Raw genomic sequence first — 17507 nt, 5'->3', positions numbered from 1 at the left:
TGGTATATATATGAATCATTCTGGGTGGGGGGTTCTGAAGGGTAGGTGCTTGCAAATGTAGATTGAGTATTACATGGCACTTATAACAAGGCCAGTCCCAGCGGTCAAGTGGGCATATATAAGGTAATACAACCACACAGGTAAACCAGAGTTGCCATATTTCAAAAAGTGAAAATCTGGATTCCAGGGTTTCAGCCTGGCTGTGTCCAGAAAATTCCGGGCATATGGAAGCCCCAGGTAAACTGATCTGAAGCTATTCAGAACTGGATATATTAAGAGCAATACTTTGGCCTGGTTTTCATTCTTCCTGTCTGTTCTCCCACCTCACCTGCTTCCTCAGAATTGGAGGGACTCTCCCCATTGTCTTTGCCTATTTCTCCGAATTCCTGTCTCGTGAGAAGAGAGGGGAGCATCTGAGCTGGCTCTGCATGTTCTGGATGATTGGAGCCCTCTACGCCTCCATCATGGCCTGGAGCATCATCCCGCACTACGGTAATCACCTCTGGATTCAGACGGCACCCCTGGCCTTTATCCATGTGTGGCATTCAGGCTGAGGATTTGCTGGTTGTCTAAACAGCAATGCTCCCTTACGCCTAGTAGGACTGGGAGGTGGGGCCAGACTTAGCAAGGCCAGGTTTAGGAATGCTTATACCAAGTCAGATCACTGGCTGATGGGAGTTAAGCCAGTGACACCTCAAGAACCCCACGTGGCCTGATCTAGCTCAATACTGCATGCTCTGGCTGGCAGCAGCTGTCCAGGGTCTCAGTCAGGGGTCATCCCTAGCCCTACTCCATGAGATGCTCTTCACTGAAGATACCAAGGATAAGGAATGGCCAGAACTATCTATTTCCAGTCCACCTTACTTATGCATTATTTTTTTTAAACCCCACAATTCCATTATTTTCTGTGTTAATCTGCATTCTTAAAACCAGATTTCCCTCAATGTACATATTTAACGATGTGCTTTCATATATTTTTACATGGGCATGTTCTCCAAAACAGTTGCATCGAAGCACCTGTTTTGGCACACAAAGACTATTAAGAATGGGGTCACTATGTTTCGGGAAGTGCAGAATTTGGAAGGTAACTATTTCCCTGAGAAGGGCAGATTAGGCCATTTGGTATCTTATCAAGGAGGAATCCCTTGCATTTGCAAAGGCTGGATTTCTAGATAGCTAACCTCACACATTAGTCCATGAGGTGAAGTCATTTGGTACAGGAATTCAAAAGGTCAAATCCCTCAAATTCAGATCCCTGGATACCTAAGTTCCGATTTGAACATTAGTCCAGGAGTTGCAGATCAGGACATTTTTTATAACAACAACAACAACAACAACAACAACAATTTATACCCCACCCATCTGGCTGGGCTTCCCCAGCCACTCTGGGTGGCTTCCAACAAAATATTAAAATACAGTAATGCATCAAATATTAAAAGCTTCCCTAAACAGGGCTGCCTTCAGATGTCTTCTAAAAGTCTGGTAGTTGTTCTCTTTGACATCTGGTGGGAGGGTGTTCCACAGGGCAGGTGCCACTACCGAGAAGGCCCTCTGCCTGGTTCCCTGTAACTTGACTTCTTGCAGGAATTTGCATCCCTCCAGCATCCCACCTTCACTACCTGGAACATAAGATGTGCTCTGCCATCTGGGAATGTTGGAGAATTCTGATGAAAACAGGAAAAAAGAGGACATTGTTGGTGTTTGCATATTTGTCCCCATGTCCAGGATTCCAGAATGCAAATTGACCCATTGGTATTTGCTGTCAGTTGGTTGCTTTCCATCAGCAAATGATATGCCACTGACTATAATGCCCCCGCCCCAAATTTTTATTGTGTTTCCCTAGCATTGAAATGAATGTGGTGGAATTGCAGCATGGCCAGGTAATTTACATAATTAATTACACAAATCACTTAAGTCACATAAATCTGCCACAGTGGGCAGCAAGACATATAATGCAGTTGATGGGGGAAGACAAACCGCAGTAGAACGGAAACATGACTGCATGGGACAAATTCAGGGTGGAAAGGGAAAGAATGCCATCTTCCATCCCTCGCTGTAGCCGCTTTCCTTTGCTTATAGGATGGGGCTTCAGTATGGGGACCAACTACCACTTCCACAGCTGGAGAGTTTTCGTGGTTGTCTGCTCTCTGCCCTGCATCGCATCTCTGGTTGCCCTGAAGTTCATGCCAGAAAGCCCACGGTTTTTGCTGGAGGTAAGAACACATGTCTGAGAAAACAGACCTTTGCATTGTGCAGATTCTTCTAGAGGATATGCCATAAGCAAAAGAAGCCAAAGGGACTGTGATTTGTTTGACATAAGCTGCAACACCTAATGCATTTGCTCGGGTCTGGGAGCAGTGGCTCATTCTCAGAGCCCTTTGGAATATTGGTCAGTACAGGATTTTGATTGCAAAATAAAAATAAAAATCCTTCCAGTAGCACCTTAGAGACCAACTAAGTTTGTTATTGGTAGGAGCTTTCGGGTGCATGCACACGAAAGCTCATACCAATAACAAACTTAGTAGGTTTCTAAGGTGCTACTGGAAGGGATTTTTTCAACTATGGCAGACCAACACAGTTACCTACCTGCAACTATATCATTGCAAGGCAACCAGCAGTAGGCCCCACTGAACTCAACAGGACTTGTTTTTGAGTACATATCCTTTAGATCACACTATTAATTGTGTAATTGCATTTTTTTTAATTAAAAGAAAAAGGCCTAGAAACTTGCATAGAGTTTCTCAGGATGCTTCATTCTGTGGCTAAGATGAGAATGGGGACCCCTTCTCACTTTATCTGGCATAAATCAGGGAAAACTTTCCGCATCATCACTTTATCTCCCTGCCAAGTTTTGCCTGCTATGCATTTTGTGTTGATGCTAAAGGTCCAGGTGTGAAACCATCCAGAAGACAACAACTCTGCTGTCCATTATGTTATAAAACAACATGCCCAATGTTGAACAGCAGAGTTGGGGAGCTCCTCTTCAAGGGCAACTTTCCATTCTGGTTAACCTTCTGAGGGCCACATAACACTGGTGGGCAGGGCCAGAGGTACAAGTGAATGCTATTTTTACCTTTCTACAGTCAGATGGTTTCTGTACACACTCACAAACCCCTCTCCACTCAGGCAAGCAAGAGGCATTATTGGAATTCAAGGACCGGTTCCAACTAGGCAAAAATGCTCAGGGTGTGGGAAGAGGGTGTGTGGCTTAGGGAGAGTTTCAGGGGCCACATAGAGAGGTCTGCGGGGCCACATTCAGCCCCCGAGCCAGAGGGTCCCCCCTCACATTGTACAGGTATTCTCCGGCAGAATCCAGAACTTCTGCCCTTGGCTAGGACATCATCCCACCGTGGTTAAACCCATGTGACTTCCGATGGAGCCATAGCATAACTGGAGAGAAAGAGCCTGGATCGTAAAAACATTTTCTGAAGGAAGTGCTCTTTCTGACATCCTTTGCTTTGGCCTTTCCAGATAGGCAAGCATGACGAAGCCTGGATGATCCTCAAGCAAGTCCACGACACCAACATGAGGGCCAAAGGCGAGCCAGAGAGGGTGTTCACGGTAAGCATGCTTTCTTCCTAGGAATGCACTTCACCTCAATAGGAGACTTTGGTCAAAGATTCAAAACCTAATTGGTTTTTTTATATACATTGCATAAAGCCCACAACCTACCTCTTTCTTCTCCCGAAGATTCAGTATGCAGATTCTAATTCAGGGTTATTTTCCAATTGGCAAACATGGTTGCCATCCAGGCAAGAAGAGCCTTTTCTCCCCAACCCAACTCCCATCAGCTCCAGCTAGGGATGGGCAAATCTGCCAATTTTGGCTTCTCATTTCTCCAGTCCTATGTGCCACATTTCCACATCATCCTTGCATATATATTTTTTTAAAAGACCACGTGAAAATTCACCAGCATTTTAGTGCAAATTTCTCCTAATGCATTCAATTCCCCCCATGCATTTCTGCCCAATACACACATTTCTATAAAACAATTCCCCCCAATATAATGCATTTGTGTATGTTGCTTTCACCAATATGTGCGTTTTTGTGCTTGTTACTTGGCTAGCAGACTGCATTGCAAAATTCAGAGATGTGCAAATTTCAAAAGATGGCTGTTTCAGTTGGTGTGTTTCTTTCAGAAATTGAGAATCAGGGAGATCTGCCTTCAAATGTAAACTGAATCAGATTTCTCCCTCATCCCTAAACCTAGTCACTGCTGGGTTCAAAACACCTAGAGATGTTTCATCCCAAGTCAAAACATTGGTTCATCTAGCTCAGTATAATCTGCACTGACTGACAGTGGCTCTCCAGCGTTTCAGAGAGAAGACCTTCCTTGCCTACTTAGAGATGCCAGAAACTGAACCTTGAACCTTCTGCATGCAAAGCAGTCATTCCACCCCTGAGCTATGCCCCTTCCCCAAGTACAATTATTTGGGAATAAGCCTCCTTGTACACTGTGGGACTTGCTTCCAAGTAAACGTACTCAGGATTGGAATGCAGAGGTGTTTATTCAGGTGGCGGTTGACTCAACCCTCTGTTGTGCTGTTTCTGAGCAATTGCTTACAAGAACAAAGCTTAGTGTGGTTGCTGTGAAGTCAAGGCCTGAATATTTTGGCTTGTTTTTTCTTGTTTATTCAGGTAGCCAACATAAAAACTCCAAAGCAGATAGACGAATTCATTGAAATACAGTGTTCCACAGGGACGTGGTACCAGCGTTCTTTTGTTAGAGTGACAACCACCCTCAAACAGGTATGGGAGGGGGATGGTGGTGGCACCTGAATGCACACAACAACCAGTAATGATTGATTGCCTAGATCTGTCATTGTGCTACCTGCCCACACAATGAACAGGTCACGGGATTGCAACCTTTCCTGATTACATCTGGGTGCAGTACTTTGACCACCCAGCCTATTAATCAACAAATATTTGGTTTCATGTAAGGCTCTCAACTCAACAGAGATTTTTAAGTGGATCAACCACCTGCATTTTTACCAAGCGATTCATTGCATATAGATTATGTTATATTATCAGCATCGGTAAAGGTGTCTTCCTGACATACTGAAATAAGTGTAAGTGTAAAGGTAAAGGGACCCCTGACCATTAGGTCCAGTCGTGGCCGACTCTGGGGCTGCAGTGCTCATCTGGCGTTATTGGCCAAGGGAGCCGGCGTACAGCTTCCTGGTCATGTGGCCAGCATGACTAAGCCACTTCTGGCGAACCAGAGCAGCGCACAGAAACACCGTTTACCTTCCCGCCGGAGCAGTACATATTTATCTACTTGCACTTTGACGTGCTTTCAAACTGCTAGGTTGGCAGTGTAAGTGTACATTGGAATTAATAAATAACACTGTCACTTCTTGTTAAGTGGGGGGACGGGACTATATTTGTTGGAAAAATCTTTAATACCATATTTAAGGCAAAGTACCTTTCATATTTTATTTTTTGGTTCCCTATTCCAGTGATACACCAGAACTTAATTGCCTCTGACAGTGACCTCAGTTTTAAATTATTTAAATTGCCCCATAGATTAATCAACCAAGATTCAGTTAATTTATGTCATAGTGGGTTTTAAAGCAAATGTAGGATTTGAGATAAAAAAGCCTGCTTCACTGAATCTAGCCAGCTGGCTACAATGTAAAAACACTGAATGAAAATACTCATAATAAATTATTCGCCATTTCCACAAACAAACAGGTATTTGTTTTTCATTTTTGGAGGGGATATAAGCTACATTAGAAGTTAGTTTTCTTAGGACTTTTTCTGTAACTGATTCTTTGGACAATCCTTTTCTTTTAGGTTATGGACAATGTAATATACTGTCTGACAGCCCAGTACAGAATGAACACGCTTTTCCTGGCAATTGTGTGGTTCTCAATGGCCTTAAGGTATGTGCCTTGGAATTCTCAAACCTGTTATTAACCAGAGATTTTGAAGATCATCCAGTCCAACCCTGCAAGAAATCTCTTAGTACAGCATCCCTCATAGCTCGCTATCCAGCATGTGCTAAAAACCTTAAATAAGGTTCTACTATTGATACAAAGGAAGCTACCTTATAGTGAATCATACTGTGGGTGCCTCTAGCTCAGTGGTTCTCAAGCTGTGGGTCCCCAGATGTTGTTAGACTACAACTCCCATCATCCCTGAGCTCTGGCCTTGCTAGCTAGGAGTGATGGGAGTTGTGGTTCAACAACATCTGGGGACCCACAGGTTAAGAAAGGCTGCTCTAGCTCAATATTGTCTACACTGACTGGCAGTGGTTCTTCCAATTTTTAGAGATGATTCTTTTCCAACCCTCCCTGGAGATGGATACGATTGAACTTGGGCCATCTGCAAACCAACCAGGTATTCTACCACTAAGCTGCAGCTTATCCCACAAGCAGAGGCTCTCAGGTTCCATCTCCAGCATCTCCTAGTAAGGCTGAAAAAGACTCCTGTCTGAAACCCTAGAAAACCCCTAGCAGCCAGTCTAGGCAATACTGAGCTTGAAGTACCAATGGTTTGACTTGGTATAAGGCAACTGCCAAGTTTCCTGTGGGTAAAGTCTGCCTGAGACATTTCGCCAGTCTTAGCAAAACAAATATTTGCTCCTTTGATAGACTTTGCCTGTTTCCTCAGAGCAACAAACATTCAAATCAGAAATACAGGAAGCTGCCTTGTAACTCTTGCAAGGCTAAATAAGAGCAACAGGAACCTGTCCTGAACATTTCAGAGATAGTTTATTTTCCCATCATTATCTTTTGTGAAGGTTAGGAACTTAGGAAGCTGCCATATACTGAGTATTGATTGGCAGTGCCTCTCCTGGGTTTCAGGAGAGCCCTACCAGAAGATGAACCTGGACTGAACCTGGGACCTTCTGTATTCAAGGCATATTCCACACTACTGAACTGCAGCCTTTCCCCCAAAGACCTTGTTGTTGTTGTTGTTGTTTAGTCGTTTGGTCGTGTCCGACTCTTCGTGACCCCATGGACCAGAGCACGCCAGGCACTCGTGTCTTCCACTGCCTCCCGCAGTCTGGTCAAACTCATGCTGGTAGCTTCAAGAACACTGTCCAACCATCTCATCCTCTGTTGTCCCCTTCTCCTTCTGCCCTCCATCTTTCCCAACATCAGGGTCTTTTCCAGGGAGTCTTCTCTTCTCATGAGGTGGCCAAAGTACTGGAGCCTCAGCTTTAGGATCTGTCCTTTCAGTGAGCACTCAGGGCTGATTTCCTTAAGAATGGATAGGTTTGATCTTCTTGCAGTCCATGGGACTCTCAAGAGTCTCCTCCAGCACCATAATTCAAAAGCATCAATTCTTCGGCAAAGACCTAGGCTTAGACCCAAAGACCTAGGAACATAGAAATCTGCCTTGGTCTGTCTAGTCCAGTACTGTCTACACAGACTGGCAGTGGTTCTCCAGGGGTTCAAGCAGAAACCCAGCTCTAGAATAGGGAAAAAAAATCAGCAGCCATTTAAAAGTTGAAATGGAAGGCACCTGCTGAATCTCCACAAAACTGGGCTAATGACACAAGAGGCTCAGTTTCTTCTTGTTCTCAAATGAGACTTGTCAACTTGGAGGATGACCAATGATGCTTCTGCAGATGACCTCAGCTGGAAGATAAGGGTTCAGGTAGTACCCTGGACCTAAGTTATCAGTATTAATACAAAGATCTTTTTATTTATTTATTTATTTACGGCTATTAGCCCATAAAAGATCTTCAACCTGGATCAGTAGTAGATGGGCAGTCAATGCAGATGTTTTAACAATGATGTCACATATTCTTGGTCAGATGCCACCATCATCAATCTGGCCACCACAATCTGCACCAGCTAGAGCTTCAGAACCAGGCCCAAGCGCAGCCCCACAAACAGCGCATTGAAGCAATCTAGCCTTGAGGTTACCAAAGCATGGGTAACAGTTGTCACTTCTCTGTGTCACAGTTCTCTTCTTCCTCTTGCAGTTACTATGGCCTTATCGTCTGGTTCCCTGACATGATACGGTACTACCAAGAAGAAGCGTATAAGTCCCGTGAGAAAGTCTTTAATGGGGAATCAGTGAAGGATATCACCTTCAACTTCACCTTGGAAAATCAAATCCACCGGAATGGGACATATTTCAATGACAAGTGAGCCATCACCAAAACAGATGCAAATGTTTGCTTATATGTGCAGCGTCCCGTGGGAGCTACTATCCCACCAATCCTGGCTGTGGCAGCACCTTGGAACAACCAGAGATTATGGAAGTCGCTTCATGATGGAGATCAGTGAGAGATTACCAGTGTGGTGCCCTTGAGCTCCCTTGAGCACCCTTGAGGTTTTTCTCTGATGCCCACAGAGCCTCTGAGCCTCTTATTGCCCCTTTAGTCCTGAGGCAGAGTCTGTGGCTACTTTTTCTCCCTGGAAAAATATAGAGAACTGAAGGAGGAAGTGAGAAGGAGGACATACTTTCCCACTTCCTCTTTCAGCTCTATGTGCTTTTCAAGGCCCAGATCCTTTGGGAAAGTGGTTTGTATATTCATACTTTCTCTCTGTCTCTCTCTCTCTCTCTCTCTCTCTCTGTGTGTGTGTGTGTGTGTGTGTGTGAGAGAGAGAGAGAGAGAGAGAGAGAGAGAGATCTCCAGGGGACAGGTGAGAGGAGTGACCAGAAGGGTTGCTGCCAGGTAATGATGGAATGATGGCTGGTGCTGATTGGGACGGGTAGGATGGAAGACAGTGAGCCCAGCAATAGATGGAGCCAGAGCAAATGGTGTGCAGAGCCCACTAAGTCTAGTTTCCCCCTCCACCCTCCTCCCTGCTGAGTTCTACAGGGGTAACACTGAGACTTTGCAGGGGGAAGCTGATAGTCAGTGCCACCCCTGGGCTAGTTGCACATAAGAAGTCTGGCAGGTGGGAGTAGGCAGAGGTTGGGGGGATAATGCTTCATTTGCCCAAGTGGCTTAGCCTCCAGTGGCGCTTGCTGAAAGAGTCATATCCATTGCTGTGCCTCCTTTTGCTTCTTGGCCATCCATGTTTGCCTTTGGCTCTGCCAGTCGATGATCTGTGGCCCCTGGAAGGGTTCCGTAGGAGAGAATATGGCCCTTGAGCTTTTGTCCTTGTATGAGATAAAGAGTGACCCATAAACATAATAACAGCAGCAACTGATGAAAATACTGTTTTTGCTAATTCAACATCTATACTGGGAAATCAACTTGGATATCTGTTATGATCTAAATGAATTAAATTACACATGCTATTAAACTTTTCTGCTTTGGGCTTCAAGGAGCCATAATATTTTTAAAATCACCTTTGGACATACTGACATCCAGTGGTCATGTAAGGAAAGGCACATCTAGGGCCAGTTCCCACATTACTTTTTTCTGAAATATCATATTAAGGCATATATTGCAGCTGAAACCAGGGATGTAGAAATTTGCTTGGTTCTCATTTTTTATGAGAATCAAGCAGATTGGAAATTCCCAAACCCGTATGCAAACCAAAACACAGCACTCTTTTGAAAGTTGCACTACTCTGAACTTTGCAATGTAGTTCGCCAACCAAAGAATGCAGGCAAAATGCATATATTAATGAAAAGTGCATGTAAAAATGTGCACATTTAGTGAAGAGAGCATAGAAAAAGGTATTCTATTATGGAGGAATTGCTTGGACAAAAAAATTCACACATTATTCTTCTTCTTCTTCTTCTTCTTCTTCTTCTTCTTCTTCTTCTTCTAAAATATTGCAACTGTCCACATAAGAAGGCTCTGTCCATGTTCACTCTATCTTGGCTATATTTGGTTGCATCAGCTGTCCATCTTTTTTTAAATAATGTTTTTTATTCTTATTTTTCATAGTACAAGCAAGTAAACTTCCACCACATTGACAAGTTCTTCCCTGTTGGTAAGAATCAGGTGCAAGATAGTCAATCCCCTTGTTGCTTCTTACAACCTTCTGGGAAATGAAATTGTCAGCAAGGCAATTGAGGAGTTTGTTGGGCCTTACAATCTTGGCAGACTTTGAGTTTCAGCTATCCTGGCATCTGTTGGAACTCAAATCAATAATCAATAAGAGAGAAATCATACAGAGGTATAGAGAGATACCAAATGGAGTCTTTCTTTCAACATAGTCATTTTTGTTCACTGAAAGTACCCTCCCCCTAATGAGCCATGGGTAGTTAATGGTTTTGGAGTGAAGTTCAAAGTGTTTGCATATGAAACAAAGCTGAATTAGATTGCATCAAACTCACTGTCTTGGCTTCTGGTATCTTAAATTGTGTGTGTTTATTTTTATTTTTTTTAAAGTTCAGGGATAGGAGCTTGCTTCGAATGAAGATGATGGTGAGTTATTTTCTATGTTGCAGGTTCATCAAAATGAAGTTCCGAGATGTGACTTTTGAGGACTCTGTGTTTGAGGAATGCTACTTTGAAGATGTGACATCGAGCGAGACCTTTTTCAAGAACTGCACCATTATAAAATCTGTCTTCTTTAACACAGGTAACGCGGGAGAGTGTGTGTTTCTGTGTTGGCAAAGTGCATCTGCTGGCTTCTGTCTGTGTTTTCATTTACAGTGGTACCTCGCAAGACGAATGCCTCGCAAGACGGAAAACTCGCAAGACGAAAGGGTTTTTTGTTTTTTGAGCTGCTTCGCAAGACGATTTTCCCTATGGGCTTGCTTTTGCAAGGCGGAAACATCTTGCAAGTTTGTTTCCTTTTTCTTAACACCGTTAATACAGTTGCGACTTGACTTCGAGGAGCAACTCATAGCACGTGGAGCGGTAGCCTTTTTTGAGGTTTTTGAAGACTTTGGTGATTTTTGAAGCTTTTCCAAAACTTTTCCGACACCGTGCTTCACAAGACGAAAAAAATCGCAAGACGACAAAACTCGCGGAACGAATTAATTTCGTCTTGCGAGGCACCACTGTATAGAAAAGTGGAATAAAGTGAAGAGATAAGATTGGGAAGAAATCATAATAATTTTGATCTGGTCTGTTTTTTGTAATACACAATAACTTAAGCGTCATTGTTCCCTGTTTATCAGGAATGGTAACAGATTTTTGGTATCTGGTCCTGCTGCCGCCTTTGGGGAATATTTTCTGAACAAGTTAGTAAGTGTGACTAGGCTTTCCATTCTTCAGATTTCAGATACTTCCTTTGGTCTTGCAAAGTTAGATGGGCGTGAGTTATATCTTAAGGGCCCCCCTCTGTAAATGATAGTGCAAGTCCCTTTACTTACTTCAAAAAAAAATCTCACATGTTGTTTGGGGGCCCTGCTGTGTGTTGTTCTGAATGGTGTACTAGACATCTGCTCCAAAGTCTAATAGGGGACACAGCCATGTCAGTGTGCATCACACCATGTGGCAAAATTGTGTACTTTATTCTGGCATACTTTCCTGCCTTTTTTATGGGTGAATTATGGGAGAACAGAAACCTGCTTATATGGAAATCATAGGGGAATAGCAACGTTGTCCAATGACATTCATTGGGACGCACCATGCCCACTGGTGCAAATGAAATTTGCTGTGACGTGGCAGTCTATCCATCAAAAAGTCACGCTTCCATAATGCATTGTAAAAGGAACCGATATAAAGGCGAGCGGGACGCGGGTGGCGCTGTGGGTAAAACCTCAGCGCCTAGGACTTGCCAATCGCATGGTTGGCGGTTCGAATCCCTGCGGTGGGGTGCACTCCCGTCGTTCGGTCCCAGCGCCTGCCAGCCTAGCAGTTCGAAAGCACCCCCGGGGGCAAGTAGATAAATAGGGACCGCTTACCAGCAGGAAGGTAAACGGCGTTTCCGTGTGTGCTGTGCTGGCTCACCAGATGCAGCTTTGTCACGCTGGCCACGTGACCCAGAAGTGTCTGCGGACAGCACTGGCTCCCGGCCTATAGAGTGAGACGAGCACACAACCCTAGAGTCTGGCAAGACTGGCCCGTACGGGCAGGGGTACCTTTACCTTTTATAAAGGCGAGCAAGATAACTAAGAGACGTGCGGTGAATGTGGTGGAAGTCTTTTATAATATTTTAACTAGGATTTATATATTGTAATGTTTGGAGTATGAATTTGGTAATATTATTGGTTATGAAAAGTATTTCCCCCCCCCCTTTTTGTCTTCTCTCTCTCTCTCTCTCGTTTGCATTTTGGAAAACATGTATATAAATGTGTTTGCAGTGTTATGTATTGTTCTTTGTTTCTCTTTCTTTTTCTTTTCTTGTAAAATTAAAAAAATAATATTTTTTTTAAAAAGTAAAGGGAACCAAGACAGAGCCGCTAGCATTATAACCAGGAAAAGTAACACAGCAATCCCCATGTTTGAATGCATTATGAGTTCCATCCATCCATCTTTCTCTCTCCCCCTGCCCCCCTTAGACCTGTACAAGCATAAATTTGTCGAATGCAAGTTTGTGAATGCCACCTTCTTGGAGCAGAAGAAGGGCTGCCACATGGATTTTGAGAGGGACAACGACTTTCTGGTTTACCTCGTCGGCTTCTTAGGCAGCCTCTCGGTCTTGCCAGGCAACATTATCTCAGCCCTGCTGATGGACAAAATAGGTCGGATCAAGATGATTGGTGAGTGGGGAGGGGTGACATATGTCAATGTGGGAGTGGTCAGAAAGGTCCCTCCTCCCCAATGTGGTTTAGTTGGTCCCATGCCAAAAATCTTCTTTCCAATTTCTCAAAACTCTTCCTCCATTGAGAAGGAGGTTTTCACTTATTGTGCCTTCCCCTCAGGGCACTTCAGAATCTGTGTCAGCACAGGAACTTGAGCTTTCCATCCCATTGCAAGGTTTGCCAAGGGTGGTGGAGGCTGGTGCCCATTGGGACTGGTAGGGCAGAAGGAAGGGAGCCCAACAGTAGGTGGCGCCAGAGCCAACGGTAGGCAGAGCCAACAAGCTCCCCCCTCCTCCCCCCTGCTGAGCGCTGCAAGGGTCAACACTGAGACTAAGGAGGTAGAAGCTGACAGCCAGGGCCACCCCCTATATCAAGTGTTATTCCTTCACTTTTGAGCTTGTCTTATTTCTCTTTTTTATAATTTTTTATAAAATTTTCTGTTTTACAATTTAGAATATTCATTTAAACAACCTTAAAGTATCAAAAACTCCCCTTCTTCTCTTTCCATGGTTCATTTTGCATAACATAAATCCCTTCATATTTTATATAAACTAAACCATTCAGTGGGACGCGGGTGGTGCTGTGGTCTAAACGACGGGGTGAGGTCCCGTTGTTCGGTCCCAGCTCCTGCCCACCTAGCAGTTCGAAAGCACGTCAAAGTGCAAGTACATAAATAGGTACCGCTCCGGCGGGAAGGTAAACAGCGTTTCTGTGTGCTGCTCTGGTTCACCAGAAGCAGCTTATTCATGCTGGCTACATGACCCAGAAGCTGTCTGCGGACAAACACCGGCTCCCTTGGCCTATAGAGTGAGATGCGTGCACAACCCCAGAGTCATCCACATCTGGACCTAATGGTCAGGGTACCTTTACCTTTTCAAACCATTCAGTATTCCATTATTACATCCATCTTAACTTATTTACACTGTTGAATTTATCTTAATGCTGCCAACGTTTTCAAGTGTACACAATCGCCCCTCACCATATTTTCAATAAACATTTCCCAATCTTCTTTAAACATATGTTCTTCTTGTTCTCTTATTTGGTGTGTTAGGTCTGCAAGCTGCGCATATTCCATCAGTTTAAGTTGCCATTGGTTGGGACCTTACTCACTTTCCATTTTGGGGTGAACAAAACATGGGCCGCAGTAGTGGCATACATAATTAACCTTGTCTTATCTCTCCCTACCTCCTCTTTTGTTCTTTCTTTCAGGGGGTTCCATGCTGATCTCTGCCGTGTGCTGCTTCTTCCTATTTTTTGGCAACAGTGAGTCGGCCATGATTGGCTGGCAGTGCCTATTTTGTGGTACCAGCATTGCTGCCTGGAATGCCCTGGATGTGATCACTGTGGAGCTGTACCCCACACATAAAAGGTGACTCTTCCCAGCAACCTCCCTTGGGGTCAGGAAGGAGGGTGGAGACAAACACAGGGAGATTTCCAGGGGCTGAAGCTTTTTAGCATGGTCCTTCACAATTTGAGAACAAACCAGTGTAAATCTGGAGCTGTTGGCAGTGGCATCGTTGGAGGGATGGAAGTAGGTTTGGGGTGAAACACTACTGCTTATTTCACAGCGCAGGAGAGGACGTCATTATCTGGCGCTCTGTTTGCTAATCTCCTGCATGCCAAATTGTTTTTAAAAAGCCCTTTTTCAGCAAAAAGAATTCACTGTGCTGGTCTGCAAACCATATCAATATAAAACCAGGCAAAAAAAATCTTAAAACCACTTGAAAGCAAATACAGTGGTACCTCGGGTTAAGAACTTAATTCGTTCTGGAGGTCTGTTCTTCACCTGAAACTGTTCTTAACCTGAAGCACAACTTTAGCTAATGGGGCCTCCTGCTGCCACCGCGCCGCTGGAGCACGATTTCTGTTCTCATCCTGAAGCAAAGTTCTTAACCCGAGTGTCAGGGAACTGCCATCGGAGGGACAGGTGGTGGAAGGGCTCACGGAGGTTGGGAGAGACTCAGCAGCTGAAGCAGGAACCAGCAGGGGGAGAGGTGGGTCTCTGAGGGAAAGCGAGCAGGAGGGATGGCTCAGGGACACTTCCAGCGAGAACAGTGGGGAGGTTTCTGGACCTCCCATAGGGAGACCCACTCCTCGCCGGAAACTGTCATGCCGTGAGTCCAGAAGACGTGTTTCCGTTAAGGAGCTTTTATGTTGGAAGCGATTCCGAAAACAGCCACTGTCGGAATCTGCCAGTGACTAGAGGAGCCATGTCTGAGGGGCTCCGTCACAGACAGAGGTTTGTGGACTTGAACAAACTCTGAGGGACTACAATTTTACGCACAAGCAGCTCATCATCCCATCACACCGAGGTACTATTTCTGGGTTAGCAGAGTCTGTAACCTGAAGCGTCTGTAACCCAAGGTACCACTGTATATATATTTAAACCAAGGGTGCACCAATGTGGTGAACTGAACTTAAGATTGGGAAAATAAGAGCCTGATCAGAAGCCAAAATTGACATATCTGCCCACCCCTACAGCCGACTTGGCTGACTATAAAGGTAAAGGTAAAGGGACCCCTGACCATTAGGTCCAGTCATGACAGACTCTGGGGTTGTGGCGCTCATCTCGCTTTATTGGCCGAGAGAGCCGGCGTACAGCTTTCGGGTCATGTGGCCAGCATGACTAAGCCGCTTCTGGTGAACCAGAGCAGCGCACGGAAACGCCGTTTACCTTCCCGCCAGAGCGGTACCTATTTATCTACTTGCACTTTGATGTGCTTTTGAACTCCTAGGTTGGCAGGAGCAGGGACCGAGCAACGGGAGCTCACCCTGTCATGGGGATTCGAACTGCCGACCTTCTGATCGGCAAGTCCTAGGCTCCGTGGTTTAACCCACAGTGCCACCCGCATCCCTTTTTTGGCTGACTATAAAAGAGGCCAATTCATGGAGGAGAAGGCTATCAATAGCTACTAGCCACGATGGCTATGTTCTACCTCCACTAATGGAGGCAGGATGCCCCTGAATGCCTGTTGCTGGGAGTCACCAGTGGGGAGAGTTTTGCTCAGGTCCTCCCTGCAGGCTTCCTGTTGGGGCATATGGTTGACCACAGTGAGAATAGGATGCTGGGCTAGATGGACCTTTGGTCCAATCCACCAGGACTCTTCTAACCTTCTTAGGTGGCTGTGTTGCTTTGGAGGTTAATATGAAGAGGTCCTTCCCTTCACAATGGACCACTGGACCACTGCCTCCTGGACCATTCCCATCTTAAACTCCCTTTGCTTTCTCTCCCTTCTCCACAGAGCCACAGCCTTTGGCATCCTCAACGGGCTCTGCAAAATTGGGGCCATCTTCGGGAACGCTATCTTTGCCTCCTTTGTTGGGATAACCAAAGTGGTCCCCATCCTCCTAGCATCCTCCGCTCTGGTGGCAGGAGGCCTCCTTGCCCTGAGGCTGCCAGAGACTCGCGACCAAGTCCTGATGTGAGCCGCCCAAAGGAAACGTCAACAGACAGGGACGAGATGCATTTAGAAGAAAATCGGGGGAAAGCCTGTCAATATTTCTCTGCCGATACCTCGGATCTGAGGAGGGAGGGGGAGGAAGAGGCACCCCGCTGAGATAACGTTAACCCCTTAGTTCTAGGACTGTTGTGAAGTGGTGATGGAGCCCGCCTGTCTAGGGCTGCACCCGCACGCGCACACCCTGAGCTTTGCTCATTGCTTCAAAGCTATCACTTGTTAGGGGGTGAAGCCCCATTTCCCCTCTGAATGTGTGTGAACATCTCAGGCACTAAACCAGTAACAGAAGAAGAAGCTGCCTCGTGATCGTGCATGTTTGTCTAGATGTGTGCATTGTGATGGGTGGCACTGGGAAGTGAGCCATTCCTCACACAAGTGACCCTCTCAGAGCTCAGCTGAATGGCTTGATGTCTACATTTCTATAGCTTTCCGGGCAATTAGCAAAAAGAAAAGGGGGGATGAATATAGTTTTAAAACTGAAGCCCATTCACCAATGGTAGCTGGTCCTCAAGAGAGATCAAAAACCAGATGGTTTATTCAGGGGCAAGGCTACCCTTCAGGGGAGTCAACAGCCATTGACTTACATTTTGCAGAGGGCGGCCTCGTATTCCAAGAACCAAAACTGAGACGCCCAACATAGCTTGTTGTGTTTCCTCAAGGAAAGCTGCTGATCCTTTCATACATTGGACCTCCAAGTTGTCTAAAGCAACCATCACCACCTCTCTCTCATAGGTATGCAAGGGAATCTGTAGGAGATTCTGCACACACTTTCCATTTCATTTCAAAAAAAACAACACAAAAAACCAACCACAGAGATATTCCAACTGTCCACAATAATTTTAACTGGATCTTGTGAGAGAGGAACGCTAACACAAGTTTAAGCCATCAGTCAGTATTTCAAATGCGTTGAGTTTGGGGGCATCACTATATTAAAAGAGCATAAATTGTTGTTGGTTTTGATCTAGTTTCATTCCTGTTTCGTTCCTTGAGCATCTTATGATTCCTGAAACCAAATATGTACATATCCTGCAGTGTAAATAGAGCGCTTTCGGGGGGAGGGGGATATTTGATCACGTATAGAGTACGGTATCTGCAGGAATTTGCCAGTATTATAGCCATATTAACAAATGATAAATGTCTGAGTTACTTATATGTAGACTGCCATCTTACTGGAACACTCTAAAGCACAGTTTGGGGAGTAGCCATTTAAATTGTTTTTTGGAGATTTGCACTCGACAAAAGGTTGTCATATGGCATGGCTGGATCTGCCCTTTCAGCCAAGGTTGAAAGAATAAAAAAAAACCTTCAGGTTTCAGGACTTGTTGGTCTCGAACTGTCTTATACTCAAGAGATCCAAGCTTGGCTGCAGAATGGAATGGACCATGTTTTGTGGCAAAAGCAGAGAGCACCATCACTGGCATCTGGCATCAAGAATGGCTGGATGGTAGACCAAAGGATGCTGAGCACTGCTTTGAGCTGCTGTTGATG

The 17507-nt window shown here is 45.0% G+C and overlaps 1 protein-coding gene across 2 annotated transcripts in view; it reads left to right on the top strand.

The window, feature by feature from the left end:
• Positions 1-16798, top strand: part of SV2B (synaptic vesicle glycoprotein 2B) — a 72585-nt gene extending 55787 nt beyond the window's left edge. For both annotated transcript variants that reach the window (XM_082198484.1, XM_082198485.1), the window contains exons 4-13: positions 341-492; positions 2080-2213; positions 3472-3561; positions 4639-4749; positions 5797-5885; positions 7940-8104; positions 10315-10448; positions 12319-12519; positions 13771-13930; positions 15804-16798. In XM_082198484.1, coding sequence (XP_082054610.1) covers positions 341-492; positions 2080-2213; positions 3472-3561; positions 4639-4749; positions 5797-5885; positions 7940-8104; positions 10315-10448; positions 12319-12519; positions 13771-13930; positions 15804-15987 — 1420 coding nt within the window. In that variant the 3' untranslated portion in view covers positions 15988-16798. The remainder of the gene's footprint in view (positions 1-340; positions 493-2079; positions 2214-3471; positions 3562-4638; positions 4750-5796; positions 5886-7939; positions 8105-10314; positions 10449-12318; positions 12520-13770; positions 13931-15803) is intronic.
• Positions 16799-17507: the final 709 nt, after the last annotated feature.

The sequence above is a fragment of the Podarcis vaucheri genome (genome assembly GCF_965113315.1).
Source record: "Podarcis vaucheri genome assembly, chromosome: 14".
Lineage (NCBI taxonomy): Eukaryota > Metazoa > Chordata > Lepidosauria > Squamata > Lacertidae > Podarcis > Podarcis vaucheri.
Note: the sequence above shows the minus strand (reverse complement) of the source record. Positions and strands in the feature narration are given on the sequence as shown.